The sequence below is a fragment of the Neofelis nebulosa genome, chromosome 1 (assembly GCF_028018385.1).
Source record: "Neofelis nebulosa isolate mNeoNeb1 chromosome 1, mNeoNeb1.pri, whole genome shotgun sequence".
NCBI classification, from domain to species: domain Eukaryota; kingdom Metazoa; phylum Chordata; class Mammalia; order Carnivora; family Felidae; genus Neofelis; species Neofelis nebulosa.
In genome coordinates this window covers 33,452,993-33,475,159 of record NC_080782.1, presented here as the reverse complement: position 1 = coordinate 33,475,159, position 22,167 = coordinate 33,452,993, and the positions used below count along the sequence as shown (strand labels likewise).

The following is a 22,167-nucleotide window of genomic DNA, read 5'->3' as shown; positions in this document are numbered from 1 at the left end:
CTTTTATAAAGTAGTATCTACCTCCAAGGACACTTGTCTGGGAAGCAGCACGCTAGATGCTTCCCAAACAATAGTGAATTGTATTATATTCACTCCTCACACCTTTATGAGGTAGGTATAGCTGTTTCCATTTCACAACTAAGAAGAGTGAGACCCAGAGCAGTTATGTGACCAGAACAGCAGGACTACATCCAAACACAAGCCTGTCTGACTTTAAAAAAAAAAAAAAAATTGCTCCTAATCATGATTCAGTGCAGCCTCCCTGTGAAGGGCAGGGCCTACATACACCTTTATCAGTGGTTCTCAACCCTGAAGTGTATTGGAATCCCTTATTCGATGGAGTTATTCCACACCTTCAACAGGGGCACAGTACCTCGAAGGCAATAGGCTTGAGGCTGTTGGGCATTTCAGAACACCAGTCTCTCATCTATCAAAGGCCATGTAGCCACCTAAGGGACCTTTCACATAGTGCCTGGCCAAGCCCCATGATTTCCAAAGGTTAAGATCTGTCCAAAAGAATTCACGACTTTCTCTCTACAAGGCGGAACTAAAGCCAAGGGCATAGAAATCTCTCGTAGGATCTAGCTTCATAGCTTATCAGCCTCCTTGGGAATCACAGTGTGCTCCTTATTACCATAGTCACTCCCTAGTGGTAAGAGCAGTAGTTAGGGTAATGGGCATTTCCAGTCCCCTGAGGGCCCTACAACAGTGATTTTCAAGACTTTGATATGTTAGCTAGGGTGCCTCCACCTTCAGTTAGATGTCCTTGAAGTAATGCTGTCAGGTTAAGATAGTTTTCAGAAAGAACTTTGCTTTACATATAAGCCTTCACTCCTAAAGTTGCATATTATGTTCAGGAAGCCCCAATTAAGATATATAAAATCCATTGTAAAGTAGGAATACATTGCTCAGTTTGATGGTGTTATTCACTTGGACTTAATCTGATTCCTTTAGTTTTGTAACTCAAATTTCTGTGTATACACTTGTATGTCCACAGGAAGACATTTATAGTCATCTCACTTCCATCATTCAGAATACCGACATCTTGGATGATGCAATTGTCCAAAGGTTGATTTATTATGCTTCTAAGGACATGAGAGACACCAATGTAAGTTTTATTCTTGATGATGAATCAATGTCAGGGCCAGCAAGAGGTCTTTAACTGACCCAGCTGCATCCACATGGACATTTATAAGCTTCTTGTATGTTGCTGTCTGGACCTCAAATCACTTTCATTTGTTCATATATTATTACAATACCTATTATTTATCCCTTCACCGATAAGAAAACTGAGGCAAAGCTAAAAAAGACTTCAGAGATCATATTTACATGTTGATGTACATGTTGAGGCTTAGAGACATTTTATTTTTTTCAAAGTAACACAGCTTTTGACAGAACAAGTAACTAGAACCCAGGTTCCTTTTTCTTCCCATATGAATTATGATTTCTTCATGTGTCTACTTATCTACATACGCTAGGCATTATACCTGAAAAATTATTTCTAGAAATAATTTGAGTCCTAAGATGTTATTTTCTTCCAGAAAGGATTTTTACTTGTTATCTGTGAAGGGTACTAACAATCCATGATTAATTTCAGGACTTGAGATTTTGGAGCTGGGGGTGGGGGAGGCAGGGCACATCTGTGACTCCAAGTTGGGCTACAGTTCATGGAGGGCCAATTGAACCTTTCATTTAAATGCAGGCTTTTGGGGTCTTAGACCAAAAGATGAGAAGTGGGATGACCAAGGTCTTCCCGTTTGTTAGTACTAAATTCTGTTTATTCTTCCCAAAATACTGCAAAGCAATCCCAACTATAGAACTTATCTCTCCGGATTGCCAATCTTTTCCAGATCTTAATTTAGTAATTCATTCTACCCTTTGTTGTGATGTTTTTATGAGTATATTTTTTAATATCTTGTCCGGCTCTTTTTATTTTCCTCAGCAGGAGAGTTCATCAAATTTACCTAGTTGAGCATTACCAAAAGCAGAAGTCCCTCCAAATATCTCCAGTATCAATGATAACTGGATCAGGACAATACTAAAACCTCAAACTCTAGACTCCTGGCCCCATTTCCCTTCCACCATTCCCTTCAGTCTTTCAACCGTAGTAATTCATCACTTAAACACAAAACATAAATCCTAGGTTCATAGTGCCTGGCTAATTAGCAAGAAAACATATATTAACCTCATATTTATAAGAACCTTATTAAAACATGGCTTTAAACATTCATTAAAATTACATCTGGAGGTGCCTGGGTGGCTCAGTTGGTTGAACTTCTGACTCTTGATTTGGGCTCAGGTCATGATCCCAGGGACATATGGGATCAAGCCCTTCACTGGTCTCCACGCTGAGCATGGAGCCTGCTTAGCATGGAGCCTGCTTAAGATACTCTCTTTCCTTCTACCCCTTTTCCGTGCTTGTGCTCCTCTCTTAAAAAAAAATAAATAACCTCCATTTTGGCAGCTACTGACCCCTACTCTAGAGGCTTCCCCCGCCCCCCGCCACTGCCCCCGCTGGGAGAGTAACAGCCTGTCTCTCTATCCCAAAGATAGAGAAGGGGAACTCATAATATTAGCTAGAGTGTTACCTCTCTGCAAACTCACTCTGCTCTTTCTCTAGTTGTTATCGTTATTTTCCTTTTCTTGTTCAGATCCTCAGAGAAACCAGAATGCTGGCAGGTGAGGTTTTGGTGTCTCTCGCTGCACATGATTTCAACTCTGTGATGTATGAAGTCCAAAGTAACTTCAGGATACTGGAGCTACCAAATGAATTCATTGTGCTTGCTTTGGCTGAACTGGCAACAAGCTACGGTATGGAGGGAATAACCGCCACATTTTCCTGGGAAACAACTACCCTGACTAATTGTCTAAACCAAATGGGTGCAAACAACAGAAAGGAGAACATACCTCCCTTCTGCTGTGCTAAAGAATATCAATAGCAGGATTTAGGCAGCTGTTTCTGAGCATAGATGAGTCTGCTGACTCACCGTGAGTCCATGCTGCCCTGGATTTGGCTGGACTCCCTCCCACCCTCACCATCCCTTTCATCTGGCTTTGTTTTTGCAAAAGCCCTTTTTCTGCGAGGCACGTTCCACAAACCACTGGGCATTTACATGAACTAAGGGTTTGTTATGATTTTTTTTTTCTACACCATTTTACTTGACAGATATTTATTTGTTTGCTTGTTTACTTATTTATTGAGAGCCTATTACCTGTGCTAGGCCCTGGGGATGCAGGAAATTTCTGGTGGGAGAGATGGACATTAATAAAATAATTATCCACATAAGCAACTGCTACCAAAAAACAGGTACAGGTGACTTTATAGCTAGCACCTTATTTTAAACCGACCACTCCTTGATTCTCTAACTACAGACAGGCATTATGGCAAGAGAGGGATAGAGGCGGATATCTTCCTGCTGCACCTCGTCCATGCCCCCCATGCAGCCTTGAAATGCTGACATGAAGAGTCACAGAACATCCCAGTGTGAGGGGTTAATGCTTTTCTCCTCTTGTGCCCCTCTTGGCAGTGTCCCAGAGTATTCCCTTCATGATGATGACCCTGCTCACCATGCAAACCATGCTCAGGCTGGCCGAAGAGGAAAGGATGAAGGGAGTTTTCTGTATTGGTGGGTATCCCTATGGTTCCCTCTTTGTGAAGACCACACTATAAATCGAGCAAATGCTTTATTTTTCCTTTCACTCTTGTTCTGTTCTTTCTAACAATAATAGCTACCATTTATTGAGTGCCTACCCCTTGGAAATTTCTCTCTCAATCCTCACTGCAATTATAATTCTATCTCTCTCCATCCTCAAAGCAAGGTAAGTACTATTACCCCATTTTACAGATGAGGAACTGAGGGTCATAGAAATTAAGGAATCTCCTTAAAGTGGTGACCGTCAATGAGATGGAGAGGTAGCATTCATGTCTATGTGACCGCCCAGTCTATACTCTTTCCACTGCCCTAAAAGGCCTCCATTTCTAGCCTCCTTCTTTAGTTCCATCACTTTCCCCACAATGGTTCTAGGAGCTCACCAGCTCTTAGCAGCAGGCTAAATTTTGGCATTTCCTTATAACACATTGTAGTAATGATAAGTAAGCAAACTAATCAAAAATACAAACAATCATAAAATTAAGGAAAATAGGTAAACAAACTGTGGGTCACAAACCCCCTCTCTCCCCAAAACTAAAATACATCTACAGTAATCAAGAGTCTACAAAGAAGAACATGCCCTGGAATTCCTAGGAAAAAAACATTTCCAGCACAGTGAGGGGCTTCTTGGAGGAGTCTGGAGACCTGGGCTCTTCTCTCTGATCATCCACTGAAACATCAGGTGACTCTGCCCTCTTTCAATCTCATTTTCACCCGAAACGCATCAAGTAAAGTGATTACTAAGATCCCTCTCACCTCTGACGCCCCCAACACTACTGTTTTTGTAATATTTAAAAGCCCATGCTGTCAGGAATGTCATCTTTACCTATCAACCAAGTCTTTTCAGTTGTTTTGTCAATTTCTTCTTGTTTTGTCCTCAATGAAGGCAACATTTGTATCTGATACATACTGAGAATTTACTATGTGCCTGAGTACTGCCTTGGGTATTTTAAGATTATTGTTTCCTTTAACCTTACAACAACCTATTAGGTAAGTAACATTTTTCCTCCATTTCACAGATGAGAAAATTGAGACGTAGAAAGGTTAACTGTTTGCCTGCAGTCACAGCTAGCATGCGGCAGAGCCAGGATTTGAATTGTGACAGTCTGGCTCAATGACTTGAGCAATTACACTATATTAGCCCACTTTTCAATGCCTTTAATTTCCTTACTTACTATCACAGCTAACATTGTGTTCTTGCAAATAAACTTTGGTGTCTGTAATAGCATTTCTACCTACAACATCAACAACCAACAGGGAAAAGGAAATAAAATTAGAAATCATCATGGCATTGAATACGGGATTCTCTGTCTTTGTGTTATAAAGTTATCTAGCACCCTTTGGTCCTAAAGCAAATTTTGCCTGACTGCCACTACAGAACAGGTATAAAGTTTTGTAGTAATCCATCCATTCATCTAGCTCTTCATTCAACCAATCAGCCAATAAGCAGACATCGTGCTTGTTGTTTCAGATACCATCAATAGATAAGACATCCTTTCTCTCATGTTGTTTATAGGCCAGTGCAACACAAACATACATACACACATACACACACACACACACACACACACACACACACACACACACAAGATTATGACAAAGCATAGCAGGGGATTATCAGTTTGAAGAGAAAATGAATTAGCCAGTTAATGGCCAGCTCTAAGATACTCAGGATGTTTCCAGAGTATTCTTTGCATGTGAGGTATCGTTAAGGAGTAAACTATGAATTTTCTTTATCATCTAGTGAAACATGAGGGCTGAAGGAACAAAAACTATTATTTAATGCAGTTGATATAAGTATGTATAGGTTGGTGGCGCAAATATTTTTGCAGGCCCGACATTTTTTTAATTTTATTGAAGGGAAACAGACACATGGAAAAATACAGAAATCAGAAGTGTACAGGTGATGAGTTGTCACAAAATGAACTTACTCATTTGACCGCCACTCAGGTTAAGAAGCAGGACATTACTAGTACCCCAGAAGCCACCTCATCTTTTCTCCCAATCATCACCTTCTTCATCCTCTCCAAGGGTAACCACAACCTTGACAACCATAGATTAGTTTTGTCAATTTTTGAGATCCTACACGTTGTTGTGTGAAACTATGGTCCGTGTTCATTTCTCTATACTATTACGTGTCTGTACTACAATTTTTCCATCCTACCTGTTGGCAGATATTTAAACTGTTTCCTGTTTGAGGCTATTACTAAAAAAAAAAAAAAAAAAGAATATGAACATTCTTGTATAAGTTTTTTAGTTCCTATATACTTGTGTAGCTAATGGCTATATAATTAGGAGTGGAATTTCTGGGTCATGAAGAGCACATATTCAACTTTGGTAGATCACGTAAAACAGCTTTCTAAAATGTTTGTATCAATTCATGCTCCACTCCCCCCCCTACTCCAGGCAGTATGTGAAAATACCAACTGCACCTTAGTCTTACCAACATTTGAAATTGTCTGAAATTTTAGCAATTCTGGATGGTCTGTTGCAATATCTCATTATGGTTTTAATTTGCATTTCACTAATGTGGCTGAACACTTTTTATATGTTTATTTGGTACAGTCATAACATTTTACAGAAATTATTACACATTTGCTAATCATCAGTGCACTCTTCTCAAATTATTTTACAGTCCCTCCCATCTTTAAATTTTTCTCAGTCTGTGGTTGTTTTTAAAATGCAGCCCTTGAGAAGTTCAGCAAGGCCATTTACAAGTATGTCAACCACTGGAGAGACTTCCCCTATCCCAGATTGGACGCCAACCGACTATCTGACAAGATCTTCATGCTGTTCCGGTATATAATGGAGAAGTGGGCCCCCGTTACCTCACCTGTGCAAGTGAGTGGCAGCCTCAACATGTCTCAAGCTAGCTCTCTGTCCATGCTGGTTGAACTTGCTCCATTCTTTCTGATGTGATAATGAGTCTCAGTTGTTTTGGAATGCTCTGAGTTGTGATTTATCAGGTTTATCAAATATTTTGTTTTTCCTGTTTCAAATCACTGTTTATTCATTCCTGAACTAATATTTATTGAGTCCCCATGATATGCCAGACACTGTTCCAAATTCTGGGGATACAGCAGGGATTAAACAGACCAAAATCACCACTATCATGGAACCGACATTCCAATGTATGGAAAGAACAATAAATAAGTGAAAATGAGTAAAATATACAGAAAGTTAATTATTTCATGCCTTATATAACCCATAGCCCATATTTGGGATGAGCCATTGACTGAGAAAAACAACAGGCCACAGAAATTTCCTATGTCTATGAAGATGACAATGAAATAAAATAACATCTAAAGAATGTGCATGACTGCTTCAAAATATTGTAATGTCTTGCACAGAATAGGTAACAAAGTACATTCACATATAATCCCTTGCTTATCTTGCTTAATTGGTATAATTTTTTAATGTAGTATAAATTAAATCCTTTTTAGGTCCTTTATTGCTATATTATAAAAGATGCAATACATAGCCTTCTCCAGTTCAGTTTCTTTTCTATACTTTAAGCTACCAAAGCATTTATTTTTTTAACATGCTGGGGTAGTTAAATCATTAGCAAACATGGAACTTTTAAAATATCCTGTAGAAGTCTTCTCTTTAGGGCCCCTGAAAATCAAAATTCAATACAAATTTGCCAAGCACTTTCCTAGCTTCCCACAGAAAGAGTTAGACAAGTGACTAGAAGGTACACAAAAGTAATAAGGGAACACAGAGAGAGAAGCACTTAACTCCTGTGGTGAGTACTGGAAAGGCCATGACATTGAAACTGAGCTTGCAGCCTATAAAGACATTCACTGCAGGCAAGATGCATTCCCTAAAGAGGCAATAAAACCCACTGAAGCATAGGCTGAGATGAGATAACATGCACACTTGAGTGAGCCCAGTGGGAGAAAGAGAAGGGGAGAAGAGAAAGGGGAATATAAAGGGGCAGAAATAAATGAAACCAGATAGGTGGTCTTGGCCATACAATGAAGGGCCTTGAATGCTACACAGGAGCTTGAACTTTTTTTAAATAGGAAATGAGAGACCTTTGAAAGGGTTCTAAGCAAGGAATAATTTTCAAGAAGCAAAGGGAGATCTATGGAGTATTGTTCCAGTGCTCAGGCAAGAATAATCTTGAAAAGTGTCCATTGCTTGGAAATGTCCAATTCCTTAAAAGAATCTTCCAGCTGACACACAGTTGGGTGAAATAAATGGTTGTTATTATGAGCCACTAAGTTTTGAGATGCTTTGCTGTATGACAAAACTTAGCAGGCAGAAAAAAATTCATCATATAATATTAGGTAGAAAAAGCAGAATGTAGAACTATAAAGAATAACACTAATTTTTAAAAAAATTAAAATGTATGGAGAAAGTATAGAAAAGAAAATTTCAAATAAATAAAAATCATATTAAAATACACCAAACAGTGTATGGTCATGGGTATATTAGCAATGTGAATACTGTGTTTTCTTCTTCATCATAACTTTTGTGATTTCTAAACTTTTATAATCAACCTATTTACACTTATATTTTATACATGTTCATTTTTTGTGTCAATAGAAGCCAGATTATAATGGATTGAGGAATAAATGAGAAGTGAGAAGTGGAGATAGCAAATGCAGACCTCTCTTTCAGAGAGCTTTGCTTTTTTTGCTTGTTTGTTTCAAGTTTTTATTTAAATTCTAGTTAATTAACATATAGTGTAATATTGGTTTCAGGAGTAGAATTTACTGATTCAGCATTTCCACTTTTTTAAGGAAAGAAACAGAATCGGGGTCTAAGTAATACGGAGTCAAAGAATTTTTTTTAAACATGAGGGAAATTCGGGGCGCCTGGGTGGCTCAGTCGGTTGGGTGCCCGACTTCAGCTCAGGTCATGACCTCACAGTTCGTGAGTTGGAGCCTCGTGTAGGGCTCTGTGCTGACAGCTCGGAGCCTGGAGCCTGCTTCAGATTCTGTGTCTCCTTCTCTCTCTGGCCCTCCCCTGTTCATGCTCTGTCTCTGTCTGTCTCAAAAATAAATAAAAACATTTAAAAATTTTTAAAAAAATAAATATGAGGGAAATTTTAAATCCGTTAGCATATTGAAAGAAAATGACCATTAGAGAAAGGTTTAAGAAATCTTTTTTTTTTTTTTTAATGGTTATATTTATTTTTGAGACAGAAAGAGCTATCAGCACAGAGCCCCACGCGGGGCTCGAACTTGTCAACCGCGAGATCATGACCTGAGCCGAAGTCCGACGCTCAACCGACTGAGCCACCCAGGCACCCCAAGAACTCTTTTCTTAAGAAAGACATAGGGAGACAGGGAAAATACTAAAATGAGTAATAGTATACATATAGGTGTAGATATAGCTATAAATACAAATATAAATATAATTGCCTCGTGCAATGATCTTAACCTAACCATTTTTTTAAGGAATCTTTCTTGGTTGAAAACAGTGAGGAAAGTTTTTGGGGGTTGTCTGAAGCCCCTGATATTCTGAGAAATGTACAAAAAACATAGTGAAATATTAGAAACGGTATTTGTTTGCTGCCTCTGCAGACTTTGGCCATTGTTAAGGCGCATGGCCCCACGGTGAGCCTGCTGCTTCATCGGGAAGACCTCTGCGAATATGCCCTGGACCAGGTACCCTGGCTCCTGAACCAGTATAAAGACAAAGAGATTGATTTCCACGTCACTCAGGTAAGAGCTGCGCCCTAAAGGAACCGATTCAGAGTCTACTGGCAACCATCCTGAAAGACAGTAAATCCCAAGAGGTCCAAGGGAACTGAAATACTGGTTTGGGCAGCTGAACTTAAATATTTTTTGAGGAATAGGAGGTAGAGAAGAGGTTGGCATAGCTGGGTGATGGAATCTCCAAAAAGAGATTAAGAATTTTCTTTTCAAGCTGCTGAGGCACGAATCACTAAAGAAAACTGGTAACTGCAGGAAGGTGATGGGTTTGTTTGCCTCACAAAACATAATTATTTGTCTTCCACATCCTGTGCTGCTGCTTCACAGGCAGCCTCCAACTAACGTTTGAGAGCTTTCATTCTAGAGTCTAAAACAAATATTGACCGCGGTGGTCCTTTATGATGCTGCCCTTCCAAAGGGCTTGAGAAAAACCATCTTTATCAATTTACTCCACCAGGTAAGAAAACCCTGCTGTCAGATCTGATTGTTTCACTTTCACTGGTTTTCTGTTGTTAACATCTCTCTCCTGGTTCTTCTTTCTCATTCAGGTGTGCAGAGTTTCAGAGCCTCCAGTAAAGGAAAATGAAATTGAAGCTTCAAGCTGTTTCCTCATTCTAGGTAGGACCCAGCATCCAGAGGGTTTTCAATAAAAATGTTTCCCAGTGATGATGACAACAATGATGAAGGGTGTGCAAACTATCACATTAGTTATTTCACACACACACACACACACACACACACACACACACAACATTCCTTCAAACTCACAGTATTCTGTGCCTCTCCCTATCCTACCCATTCCCAAGAGAAGCACAACAGGTAGGGGAATCAATTACTCTGGTTTCCCCGGAAGTCCTTTACTTCTAGTTCTAAAACCAGAAAATTTCCAGACATACTTTGGGGATTAACCCCTTTCCAGATATATGGTTGGCAAATACTTTTCCCATCCCATATATTGCTTTTTCATTTTGTTAATTTTTTTTTTTCTGCTGAGCAGAAGATTTTTGGCTTGGTATAGTTCTGCTTATTTATTTTTGCCTTTGTTGCTTTTGGTGTCAAATCCAAAAAGATCATTTCTAAGACCATGTCAAGGAGCTTACCACCTATGTTTTCTTCCAGGAGCTTTATGGTTTCAGGTCTTACATTCATGTCACTTTTTTTAATTTGATCTTTGTATATGGTATAAGGTAAGGATCCAGTTTCATTCTTTGACATGTGGCTGTCCAGTTTTTCCAACACAATTTATTGAAGAGTCTATCCTTTCCCCGATACATTTTTTGGCTCCTTTGTCAAAAATTAATTGACCACATATGCATGAATTTATTTCCAGGCAAACAAGGGTGAATTGGTAATCCTAGGGATACAAAATGCTTTTTTTTCTTGGTATTTGAGTTTATTTGAAACTGTGTCAAACCCAAAGTCATGCTTTTTTTCTCCCTGGTTATCTCTTAGTACCTATTCCTTCTCTCTCTCTCTCTCTCTCCCTTTACTCTTTCCCTTTCCTTCTTGCTTTCACATCACAATACCACTCGTTGTCTGGTTAGAATAACAGGAATGAGTGGTAGAGGGAGCACAAAGCTCTCAGAGTCAGTATACAAACTCTGTTCTGACATAGACCCTAAGAAGTAAGGATAAGAGCAATCCCATACCTCCCAGACATCCTCCCTCCCCCCAAAATGTCATTTCTATTACTTCACTACATACCTTTCTATTATATCCTAGGTCTTTCTTAATTGATCCCTCTGTTTTTATTCTTTCCTCTGTTCTATGCTCGATGTAATTAACTGTTTCACTTTATCTCTGATAATTGTGAACCTAAACTGCTCTACTCACATCAGGCCTTCTCTCTCTTCCCTGCTTCCTCCCTTACTCATGTAGCTCTCTAGTTCCACAACTGGTGAAGCATCACTCCAACGTTTGCCTCCATGTTCATAAGGCATTCTCCCCCAGTCTCCTCTCCTTTCCTCCTCTCATATTGAATTAGGGTCAACCCTAGTAACCTTATCTTAATTTGATTCCATTGTAAAAAACCTCATTTCCAAATAAAGTCATATTCACAGGCATGAACCGATGTGAACCTAAGTATATAAATCTGTCTTAGTGACCAAACTGCCTGATTCTGTGTTGCTAAAGATGCACGAATATCATAAAATCTAATTACCAACCAAAGAGTGACAATCTTCATGGAATCCCCCTTTTCCCATTTGCAAGTATTTTACCTAAGGTGAAAATGAGTTCTGTGACCAGCATTTATTCAACCTTCAGCCCATTCCAACCCTGCAGACCTGATGGAATTTTTTGATGAACAATTGAGAAATAATAATGAAACCTTCCGAACGGGAATCTTGACTTTGTTAAGATCGGCTATCAATGCTGAGGGTAAGCAAAGGGATGAAGTCACAGTGGTTTATTTTGTGCCAAGAAGAAAACTGAAGCCTATGCATTCTCTAACTCTATTCTATGTCTTTGGGGTGTTTATAGAGGATCACATTCAAGTGAAACTCTGTCTTCTCTATCATCTACAATCTACTAATTTTAAACAGGCATTTTCAATCACCTCTCTTCTTTCATGATATTTAGAGATATACCTAGGGGAGAAGGACAAGTAGAATTAGAATTTAAAAGATCTAGTAAGCTGGTTAAGTGGCCCAATAAATAGAGAGTAGGTGGGAGGAATGCACAATATTCTAGAGATTAGTACATTTAGAAAAGAGCAGAATTTAATGAAATATCATATTTCATTAATGCCAAGAAGCACATACTTTCATGATATTGGAGTGCATCTCATAATTGATACCATCTTTAATTATAATCAGCCACTATAAGGGGTTTTTTGGTAAAATATAAAATAATGATGTCTCAAAAGTTGATGATATCTTGGATTCAATACAATATGAATTATATTACATTATAATATTTTTAAAAATTAAGTTAACCCTGGGATTTACTGAAGAATCAGCAGACAAGAAACATAGTCTCACAAAATTTAAAGCTAATCCATTGGGCATGATATATTGAGTCCACTTTGGAACCTAACATTTTAAACAAGACAAAACCAAATACAATAAGGAGCAAAGAGAGCAATTAACATCTTTTAAAAATTGGAAGAGAAGAGAGTAAGAGAAAACTGAATAACATGAAATGTTACGGACAAAAGACTTTGCAGTTATGTGCCATAAGTCTAATAGGTTTTCATCACTCCTAGAACATACTGTACTCCTACTGAACCCAGTCTCTTAATTTCTCTCCCTGTCTTTCAGAGCCCAAATTGAGGGATTATATCACTTCAATTGAAAGAACAGTCAAAGTTGTCATGGGCGACCTCAGTATAAAAGTAAGAGAATTAATGGGGACTTTGATTTTTGATGATGTTTTAATGAATTAATGAGATTGTTTTGATTCTTGAAAAATATACTTATGAGATTGCTTTATAAAGAGCTCAGTGATGAATTCTATTTTTAGTAGAATTCCATCTTTCCCTGAAAGATAAACTATATCAAGGTAAATTCTAAAGTACACTCAGTTCAAGAGCTTATTAGTATAAAAAAAGATTTTTGCCTAGAGCATCACAGAGCTATGCTCTTCAAATAGTTTTAAAATTGTTAATTATAAAAATAACATATCTTCCTCCAAAAAAATAATAACCCCTAAACCTGTTTTTTTTTTTAAATTTTAGCTTAGATATCCTATTTTCCAACTAGGAAGCACCTACAGCAAGTCTTGAACATAGTAGACTGTGCAATATTTCCTGATTATTTGATTAAATCATTCCATATCAGAAAAGATATATAACTTGTACTGAAACAAATATAAGAAGTAGAAATTATTGTATTTTTTAAATTAAAACCATATTTTGTTTGGATCAAAGTCCTATACAGAAACCAATGAAAATAAGAAAATTCCCCTAAGAGGCTTTGGTCTACAATGATTATAACAAAAGCTATGCAGTAAATAACAAAAATTATGTTAAGCGAAATAAGTCAGTCAGAGAAAGACAAATGCCATATTATTTCACTCACATATAGAATTTTAGAAACAAAACAGATGAACATAAGGGAAAGAAGGAAACAGACTGTTAACTATAGAGAACAAATTGAGGGCTGAAGTTGGGGTGGGTAGGGAAATGGGCTAAATGTGTGATGGGGATTAAGGAGGTCACTTGTTGGGATGAGCACTGGGTGTTACAGGTAAGTGATGAATCACTAAATTTTATTCCTGAAACCAATATTACACTACATGTTAACTAACTAGAATTTAAATTAAAAATTGAGGAGCACCTGGGTGGCTCAATCAATTAAGCATCTGACTTCCGCTCAGGTCATGATCTTGCAGTTCATGGGTTCAAGCCTTGTGCTGGGCTCTCTGCTGACAGCTCAGAGCCTGAAGCCTGCTTCATATTATGTGTTTCCCTTTCTCTCTGCCCCTCCCCTGTTTGCACTCTGTCTCTCTCTCTCTCAAAAATGAATAAACATTAAAAATAATTTTTAATTGAAACAAAAAAATAAATAATAAAAAATAGTTAATAAACAGTGGAGTGATTACATATAAAAAACCTTGTCCAGTAAGTGGCCAAGCCAACTGAAAAAGTACTAAAAGAGTTTAGGGTAGAATAAAAGAGGACAGAAACTTTAAGGAAGTCCAGCTCCCCAGGCAAAAATAGAAAATTTGTAACTTTTTTTTCTCACTTAGGTAGACTACTAGTACCTTTATGCTAATTGCTAATTGCTACCATGTGGCCTAACTCCTTATTCAAAATTATTCTTTTTTTCCAAGTCTCCATTAAAACACCCATTCAGTAAAGAATTAGATCTGAGCTTTCATTCCTCAGGGAAGCAATCCAATAAGCAAAACTAATTATTTAAACTTTAATTATTTAAATTATTAAAATTATTGTAATACAGGTTCATAATCCCTTGTTCTAATCCCTGGGGCCAGATATATTTCAGAATTCACAACCTTCCTGATTTCAGAAAAACATTTCTGTGACAGGAGTCACAAACTCATTAATATCTCTGCAAGAAAACGTATGCATATTCACACTACATTGAATAAGTAAAGACTATAGTTTTAAAACAGTTCAGTTGGGTTTTGCCACCAAATGAGTTAGTGCCAAACTCAAGAAACAGAATTCCAGTTTCCAGCGTTATTTGGGTTTTGAAATTGTAGGTAAAAGATTGTAGATCTGTAGTTCAACTTGTTATCTTTCATTGAGGATTTTAAAAGCAAGGTAGTGTTTTTTTTAGCCCACAGTACCAAAATTTCATCATCTATAGTAATAGAGGATATGTTTTGGGAACTAGGGAGAAAGATTTTGGCTGTAGAGAGCTTTTCCCAAACATTAAAAAAAAAAAGCAGAAAACAAAAAAGGGGTGCCTGGGTGGCTCAGCCAGCTAAGCATCCATCCCACTCTTGATCTCAGCTCAGGTCATGATCTCATGTTTCATGACATCAAGCCCCAAGTCAGGCTATGTGCTGACAGCACAGAGCCTGCTTGGGATTCTCTGTCTCCCTCTCTCTTTGCCTCTCCCCTGCTCACGCACTCATGCTCTCTTTCTCTCTCCCTGTCTCTCAAAATAAATAAACACTTAAAAAAAGAAAGAGATGCTTTCCTGTAAGCCCTTAAATCATAAACTATAGCTTTCTTCCTCCTCCATCTATTTATAGTACCATCATTCAATTTATACTCCTTTTTGGAAAGGTTCCCACTAAATGATCCATGAAAGTTAAAGGACAGGAGAAGCTAAATTTATATTCTGCCCATTGTAGAAGAATGTTGCAAATACATTTTTCTGATTCTAGGTAAGGAATTCCACTCTCCTCCTTATCCAAACCATGTGTGAAAAATGCTACATCGAAGCCAGGGAAGGATGGCCACTGATTGATTACATCTTCTCCCAGTTTGCCATGTCCAACAAGAATCTGGTATGATGAAGAGGGTGCGGTTTTGAAAGCTACACTGTAACCAGGACAGTTGACTCAACTGGTTTTTTTTTTTTTTTTTAATGGCTGAGGTTCAATTCAATGACTGATTTAGAAGTTATATTTCAATCTTATCACTTTCATTGAAAGATTTTTCAGCCTTTATTGTTCTCCTCAGTTTTCTTTCACTGATACCACTTTCAACTTATGATAAACCCCAGGTAGGTGAAACTATGGTTTTCCCTAAGGAGGAGACAACCTTTCCTCAAAGGCTTGGGACAGGGGTAGAGAAAATGAATTACTTCCGAGAAAACAAGACACATCCACTCTTGCTGCACTGGGGTTGACTTCCTGAAGACCATGTGGGTAAGAGCTCTGTGATCTTAGTAAGACCATGACAGCTGAAATTACAGTCCACTCCACTAGGAAGCAGTGTCTTTGAAAATTTTGCCCCAGAGAAAATGGCAAAGGCCTGAGGGAGAGAGAGAACATCTGCAGTTCAAGGATCCTCACAATTTTTGCTTTTCTGCTTTATCCAGCAGTGTGTGTTCTAACCTATTCCTCCAAGGAACACTTTAAAACAGAAATCAGATACTGAAGACCAAGATTGCTGGGTTCCTTGAGCCCCTTAATTTGAGTGACTATGTCCTCCACCCCAGAGTCTGAGAACGCATCCAAGTAAGGTCAGAGGGGATCAGCAGGAGGGACTATTAACAAGTCACCTGTTCCATCTTTCTTGAAGGAAAAACCAATGAAACCTAATTCCCATGAGGATGAAAAGGGAGAGAAATCTGTTCGGGAACTAAGCCTTGAGGTCTTAAAAACCCTAGACCCACTGGTCACTGGCATGCCCCAGGTAAGGGGTCTTTTGTCACCACTGACAGTTACTTTGATCATCTTTCTGAAGCTCTGCCCATTTAGGAGTAAAGACAAGAATTTGTCCTTCATGTGTCATCAGCTTTTTGATGCTCTCATTAGAGGAAGTGCATTACCATTCTCAGTGCCCCAAACATGGTAGTTTCTCAAAAACAGGTGTTGAATTAATTCGTGATCTCTTATATCTGGATAGCCAATGAGAGTTTACAAGCACCTTAATATATTGTTTCTCTTCTTCCCCTAACATATCTAGACATAACAGTAAGTGATGTGTGGAGATACTGATTCAGTGAATGCTAACCTTTTCCCGTTCATCTGGGAAGGTGTTGAAAGCACACATTCTCAGACTTCACCTGAGGGTTAAAAATAATCTGCACCTTAAGGGGAATAAGCCTCAGAAGCTGTATTTTCCCTAAGCAAAAATAACCTGAGAAAGGATTAACTGACTAGAAATGCATAGCACAAACAGGAGAAAATCAACAGACCAATTTAAGTGGATCAGAGTTTCATCTAGGATGGCATTTTAAGATGTGGTTCTTGGATTATCTGAAATATTTCTTTAAAATGCAGATCTCCATACCCCAGACCTCCTGAATCAACGTTCTGAGCAAGGGGCCCATGAATCTGCATGCAAATAAGTACCAATATTTCTGATGCATACTAAAGTTTGAAACATTTCAATCTAAAGATAAACGATGAAAAGAAGTCTCAGACCATACTCTTGTGGGCCTGAAATGCCAAATCACTACCTTGTGTTGGATAGCCATTCAAAATTTGAAACAAAAGCTAAACATTTAAAATGATAACTTTAGGGGCACCTGGGTGGCTCAGTTGTTTGAGCATCTGACTTCAGCTCAGATCATAATCTCGCAGTTCGTGGGTTCAAGCCCCACACTGGGCTCTGTGCTGACAGCTCAGAGCCTGGAGCCTTTTTCAGATTCTGTGTCTTCCTGTCCCTCCACTACTCATGCTCTGTCTCCCTGTCTCTCTCTCTCTCTCAAAAGTAAATAAACATTAACAATTTAAAAAAAATTTTTTTTCTTAATGTGTATTTATTTTTGAGACAGAGAGAGACAGAGCATGAGTGGGGGAGGGTCAGAGAGAGAGGGAGACATGGAATCTGAAACAGGCTCCAGGCTCTGAGCTGTCAGCACAGAGCCCAACGTGGGGCTCAAACTCACAGACTGCGAGATCATGACCTGAGCCGAAGTCAGACACTTAACCGACTGAGCCACCCAGGCGCCCCTACATTAAAAATTTTTTAAATGATAACTTTAAGAGATGAGTGTATTTACATAAGAATAGATTAAGACCAAAAAGAGGGAGCTTGAGATCAGCTCCAACTTACAGGAATGGGAGCAGGGTCATGAGAGAAGGAAAGAGATATGGAGGGGCATGGAAGATCTTATAATGATAAAAGGACAGGGCTTGGTGATTAAGTCTGCATGACAAGACAAAAGGAAGAGTCCATGTTTACACCTAGGTTTCCATCGGGGCAAGGGAGTTTTCCAGAGAACATGAAACAGACTGACTATAGAAACAGGTGTTCCAGAATTTCAGAGCAAGAAGGTCAGCACCTGGAACACAAACAGTAGCAGCAGCCCACTCACTGTCTGTGCCCAATCATCCTCTCTCAGAGCAGTCCATTCCAGTCTTTGAGTTTGGGGATGTATACAACTTATTTTGGGTTGTCACATTGATAAGAGGCTTTGTGGCACTTGGTGAGTGGAGCCCAGGGATGCTAGACTTCCTGCATTTTGTAGAACTCATCTTCACGATGAAGGATTGTCCTGCCCCAAATTCCAGCAGCAAACCCGTGCAGAAATGCTGAGTAACACTCACTACAACTAGCACCTGAAAATGAATGTGCTGTGCAGAGATTTTATATAATGACTTCATTTTGATTTGGCCTGAAGAGCAAAAAAAAAAAAAAAAAAAAAAAAATAGCAAGTGAGAGAACCTACTCTAAATCAGAGGGCAACACAGAGTGAGGACCAAGGAGAAATCATGGAAAAGAACAAGCAATCCTTGTCTTGTGCCTTGTTTCCACAGGTGCTATGGCCAAGAATCCTGACTTTTGTAGTACCTGCAGAATACACGGGAACTTTGGACTACTTGTTTAATATCATCAGAAGCTTGATTATGGCAGAGGAAAGGAAGAAGAATAATGCACAGGAGTCAACAGCACTTGTCATCTCTACAGGAGCTGGTGCGTACATTCAAAAACAAAGCAAAACACTTCTCTTATGAGATGTTCATTTCCAGAAAGGCTACAGTACCTTGACCATACACCCAACTCCAATCTGAATTTTTCTAGCTGCCACAGCAATACTGAAAATCGCTTTCTCTTTCTAGTGAAACTTCCTTCACCACAACAGCTACTGGCCAGGCTTCTGGTGAGTGAGTTACAAATAACTAATGCTGGTTAAATTTAAGCCAATATAGATCATTGAGTTCTTTTTATTTTAATGTTTATTTATTTTTAAGAGACAGAGAAAGAGAGAGTGTGGGGGTGGGGAGGGCAGAGAGAGAGAGAGACACAGAATCCAAAGCAGGCTCCAGGCTCTGAGCTGTCAGCACAGAGCCCGATGTGGGGCTTGAACCCACAAACCGTGAGATCATGACCTGAGCTGAAGTCAGATGCTTAATGGACTGAGTCACCCAGACACCGCATAGATCATTCAGTTCTAAATAAATGTTAATAAAAATTACGCAGCAACTCCAAACCAAAAGAAACACTAGAAAGGCATAATAAATGTTCTGCTAATGACACTCATTAAGATTGCTGGCAAGATTATCTTCTCACTCTGAAATGCTTGTTAAACTTAATTTATTATTTTAAAATAAGCATAGACTGAATTTGATCCCTAAGTACCATTCAAACAAATTCCACATCTATTATTTAGATTTCCTTCTTTCCCCCATAGATTGGGGAACTTAAATCTAAATCTATTATTTAGATTTCTTTTTTTCCCCCATATGTATCATTTGCTCAAATACCATTTCTACAGGCCCTTAATTAATAAATATATCTAAGTGTTGGTACCCTCCATTTATTTTTGGTTGATGGTTTCTATATATTTTTTCACCTTTATCCTCAGATAAAAATTGGAGAGTATTGTCTAAGTATTAGCTTTGCTCTAAAATAAGTAAGAACAGACTGATGATTTGTTAAGATTGTCTACTGTAGGAATCAAGGGAATCCAGGATAGTGATAAATAGAAAAGGCAAGTAGGACTTTTAAATATACCTCAGTTTGATTTGCCTTTTATCTTCCATTTTTTCAGGTAATATCTATGCTTGCCAGTTTAGGGAAATTATGTGGCGCTGGTGCAATAGGACTTCTGAAGATATTGCCTGAAATAATTCACCCAAAATTGGTAGACCTATGGAAAACACGCTTACCTGAGCTCCTGCAGCCTCTGGAAGGTACAAGCATTGGGATCAGGTCTTTATCCAACGAGACAAGAACACAAAGAAAAAGGCACCACTTCTCTGTCTAAAACCATTATTGCTCATTCTAGGCAGTTAAAACAATGAACTTGATATGAAAGGTAGACAGCTACATTTTTTCCTTGACTCCTTATGTTCTATTTCTCTACCAAATACTTGTACTACAGGAGGATCTGGGGGTAACATTCTTAACAGGAACTCTTACTTTCGCTCTGGTCTTTTCCTTATATTTAGAGAAACTACTTTTTGGTATTGTTCTAAAAAGTTATTACTATTTATGTTAGAATATTAAAATATGGTCACTTCAGTAGTGACTGTTGAAAGTAGCAAAAAGCCTAAATTCTTATCATGGATTGAAGACTTCCTGCCCACCTGACTAGCACTTAAAGTTGGCAACATAGTAAATTACATCTGAAATAACCATCCTGTGTAAAGCTTGAAATGGGGCTCCAGCATCCACTGGGGACCTGGCAAGGGAGAAACAGAGTCCTGAACTTTGTTTTGCAGTTTATTGCATCAATTTCTATTTCTAGGAAAGAACACTAGCATCGTGCTATGGGAAACCATGCTGCTTCAGGTAAGGGGAGCTTCTAGACTAATAGTTCATGATGGGGTGATGAAATCCTCTAGAGTTACCCATCTTCACTACAATTATCTGGATACCAAAGGACAGCAAACAACATTTCCTTTCCTTAACAAGAGGACTAGAATGTTAGAAGTGATCACTTCAGAAGTACAGTCTTTGTATCACCATAATTTGAACAATAATCTTAAATCTTTGACTTAAGAGTTTCAGATAGTTTTTGAAGATATCACTTACAAATATTTGTGTCTTTCTTAAATCTACTCTCATTTTCAGTTTTTCCTCTCCTTATAATTGCATTCTTTTACTGTTTATATAAAGAAACACAAATCGACATAATTTCCACTTTTATGCTTGTAAATGTAACTGTTTCTTCCTCTTTCTGTTTCTCACCATATTTTTCCTGATTTCTAAAAATTAGAGGGCCACATTACACCATTTTTCCAGAAAAAATCTCTTAGCTATAAATTTGTTGGACCTTTGGAACTGAACAGTGCCACAGACAGTGCCAAATCCCCCAAATGGTAAATTGCAGGTAGGAGTTGGATATTGGCTCTACAGAGAGGATTCTGATTTCAAGAGCCTACAGGAGGTCAAGGGGTTTGTGGGTAGGAAGCTTTTAATCAAGCAGGGTCTCCGTTCATAACCCACCTACATAGAAATTAACTATGGCTTCTTAAAAATCTCAAGTTTTAGTGACCTTTCCACATCACCTCCATGTGCCATCACTGCCCCTTCCAGAATCAGAATCTCTAAGACTGGTTCTTGAGAACTCCATGTTTTAAAGACTCCCACAAGGGATTCTTATCCGGTATGAGATTTGAAAGCAACTACTCTATTCTCCTGGTCCTTAATTCTAGGATCTACCTCTCCTAAATTCATGCTTCTTTTATCTTCCCCCTTCTCTCTCTCAAAATTCCTGCCTTATTTCCCCCCCACTACCATTTTAAAGTAACTTTTCTTACTAGGAGAGAAGGTTCTTTTTCCAGAGGGAAGCCTCGAGAACATTCTTTTCCCTCTTCCAATCTTGGGTGTGCTTCCATTTAGTCTTCTTCTTCCCAAACTGCTTGCATGTGCCTTCTTCTCTTAGACTTCCAAGGCTGTTTAATTTCTTCTCATCAAAGGACCCACTCACTGAATGAGTTCTTATTAAGAAAATACATAGAAATCTTCATTGGTTTTGAAATTAAATGTTCTTTTCTAAGCTTAAAGTAGGGAAAACACAGGAGAAATAATTGGCTTTAGAAATTTCAATGGCCTTTGTTCTCCAAAAAGACAAAAACACAATTTTATGTATTGTTCAATGAAGAAGGGCATGGGTTCAGATGACTGAGGCCCTGGCTCAGAACAATTGGTGAAACCAGGAATATTTAGTTATTAGAGTTGAAGTTAGCAAAATGTACTTGTACATTTAATTGGTCCTTCAAGACATTTTAATTCTTTATTCAAAAAATGTCCCTTTCTCTTAGTATATAATAAAACAAACTAACATTGACAAATGGAGTTTTCCAAATCTGATTAAAACTTTAAAATGTTAACTTTAAGTTTCAGAATGGATTAGTTTCTATTTTAATCCTTTCAGCAATTTTTATTAAGAGGAAAAAGGAAGGCATTTACATGGAGTTGCTTCCACATTCTGTGTAACTTGTTCTTAAAGGGAATTCAGAACATAACAGAATATGGCTATTAAAATAAACTAAGAGGGGTGCCTGGGTGGTGCAGTCGGTTAAGCGTCTGACTTCAGCTCAGGTCATGATCTCCCGATCTGTGAGTTAGAGCCTGGCGTCAGGCTCTGTGCTGACAACTCAAAGCCTGGAGCCTGCTTCAGATTCTGTGTCTCCCTCTCTCTCTGCCCCTCCCCCGCTTGTGCTCTGTCTCTCTCTGTCTCTCAGAATTGAATAAATGTAAAAAAAATTTTTTTAATAAATAAATAAATAAGATAAAATAAGAGGGGGGACCTGGCTGGCTCAGTCTGAGGAATGTGCAACTCTTGATGGCGGGGTTCTGAGTCTGAGCCCCA

General features: G+C 38.4%; 1 protein-coding gene across 4 annotated transcripts in view; it reads left to right on the top strand.

Annotated features, from left to right (window-relative positions):
- MROH2B (maestro heat like repeat family member 2B) overlaps positions 1–22,167 on the top strand; it is a 73,361-nt gene that overhangs the window by 2,857 nt on the left and 48,337 nt on the right. For all 4 annotated transcript variants that reach the window (XM_058718463.1, XM_058718456.1, XM_058718446.1 and 1 more), the window contains 15 exons: positions 998–1,108; positions 2,652–2,811; positions 3,528–3,626; positions 6,337–6,491; positions 9,185–9,325; positions 9,681–9,773; positions 9,865–9,934; positions 11,582–11,695; positions 12,577–12,650; positions 15,116–15,238; positions 15,978–16,091; positions 18,164–18,320; positions 18,467–18,507; positions 19,399–19,540; positions 20,098–20,141. In XM_058718463.1, coding sequence (XP_058574446.1) covers positions 998–1,108; positions 2,652–2,811; positions 3,528–3,626; positions 6,337–6,491; positions 9,185–9,325; positions 9,681–9,773; positions 9,865–9,934; positions 11,582–11,695; positions 12,577–12,650; positions 15,116–15,238; positions 15,978–16,091; positions 18,164–18,320; positions 18,467–18,507; positions 19,399–19,540; positions 20,098–20,141 — 1,638 coding nt within the window. The remainder of the gene's footprint in view (positions 1–997; positions 1,109–2,651; positions 2,812–3,527; positions 3,627–6,336; positions 6,492–9,184; positions 9,326–9,680; positions 9,774–9,864; positions 9,935–11,581; positions 11,696–12,576; positions 12,651–15,115; positions 15,239–15,977; positions 16,092–18,163; positions 18,321–18,466; positions 18,508–19,398; positions 19,541–20,097; positions 20,142–22,167) is intronic.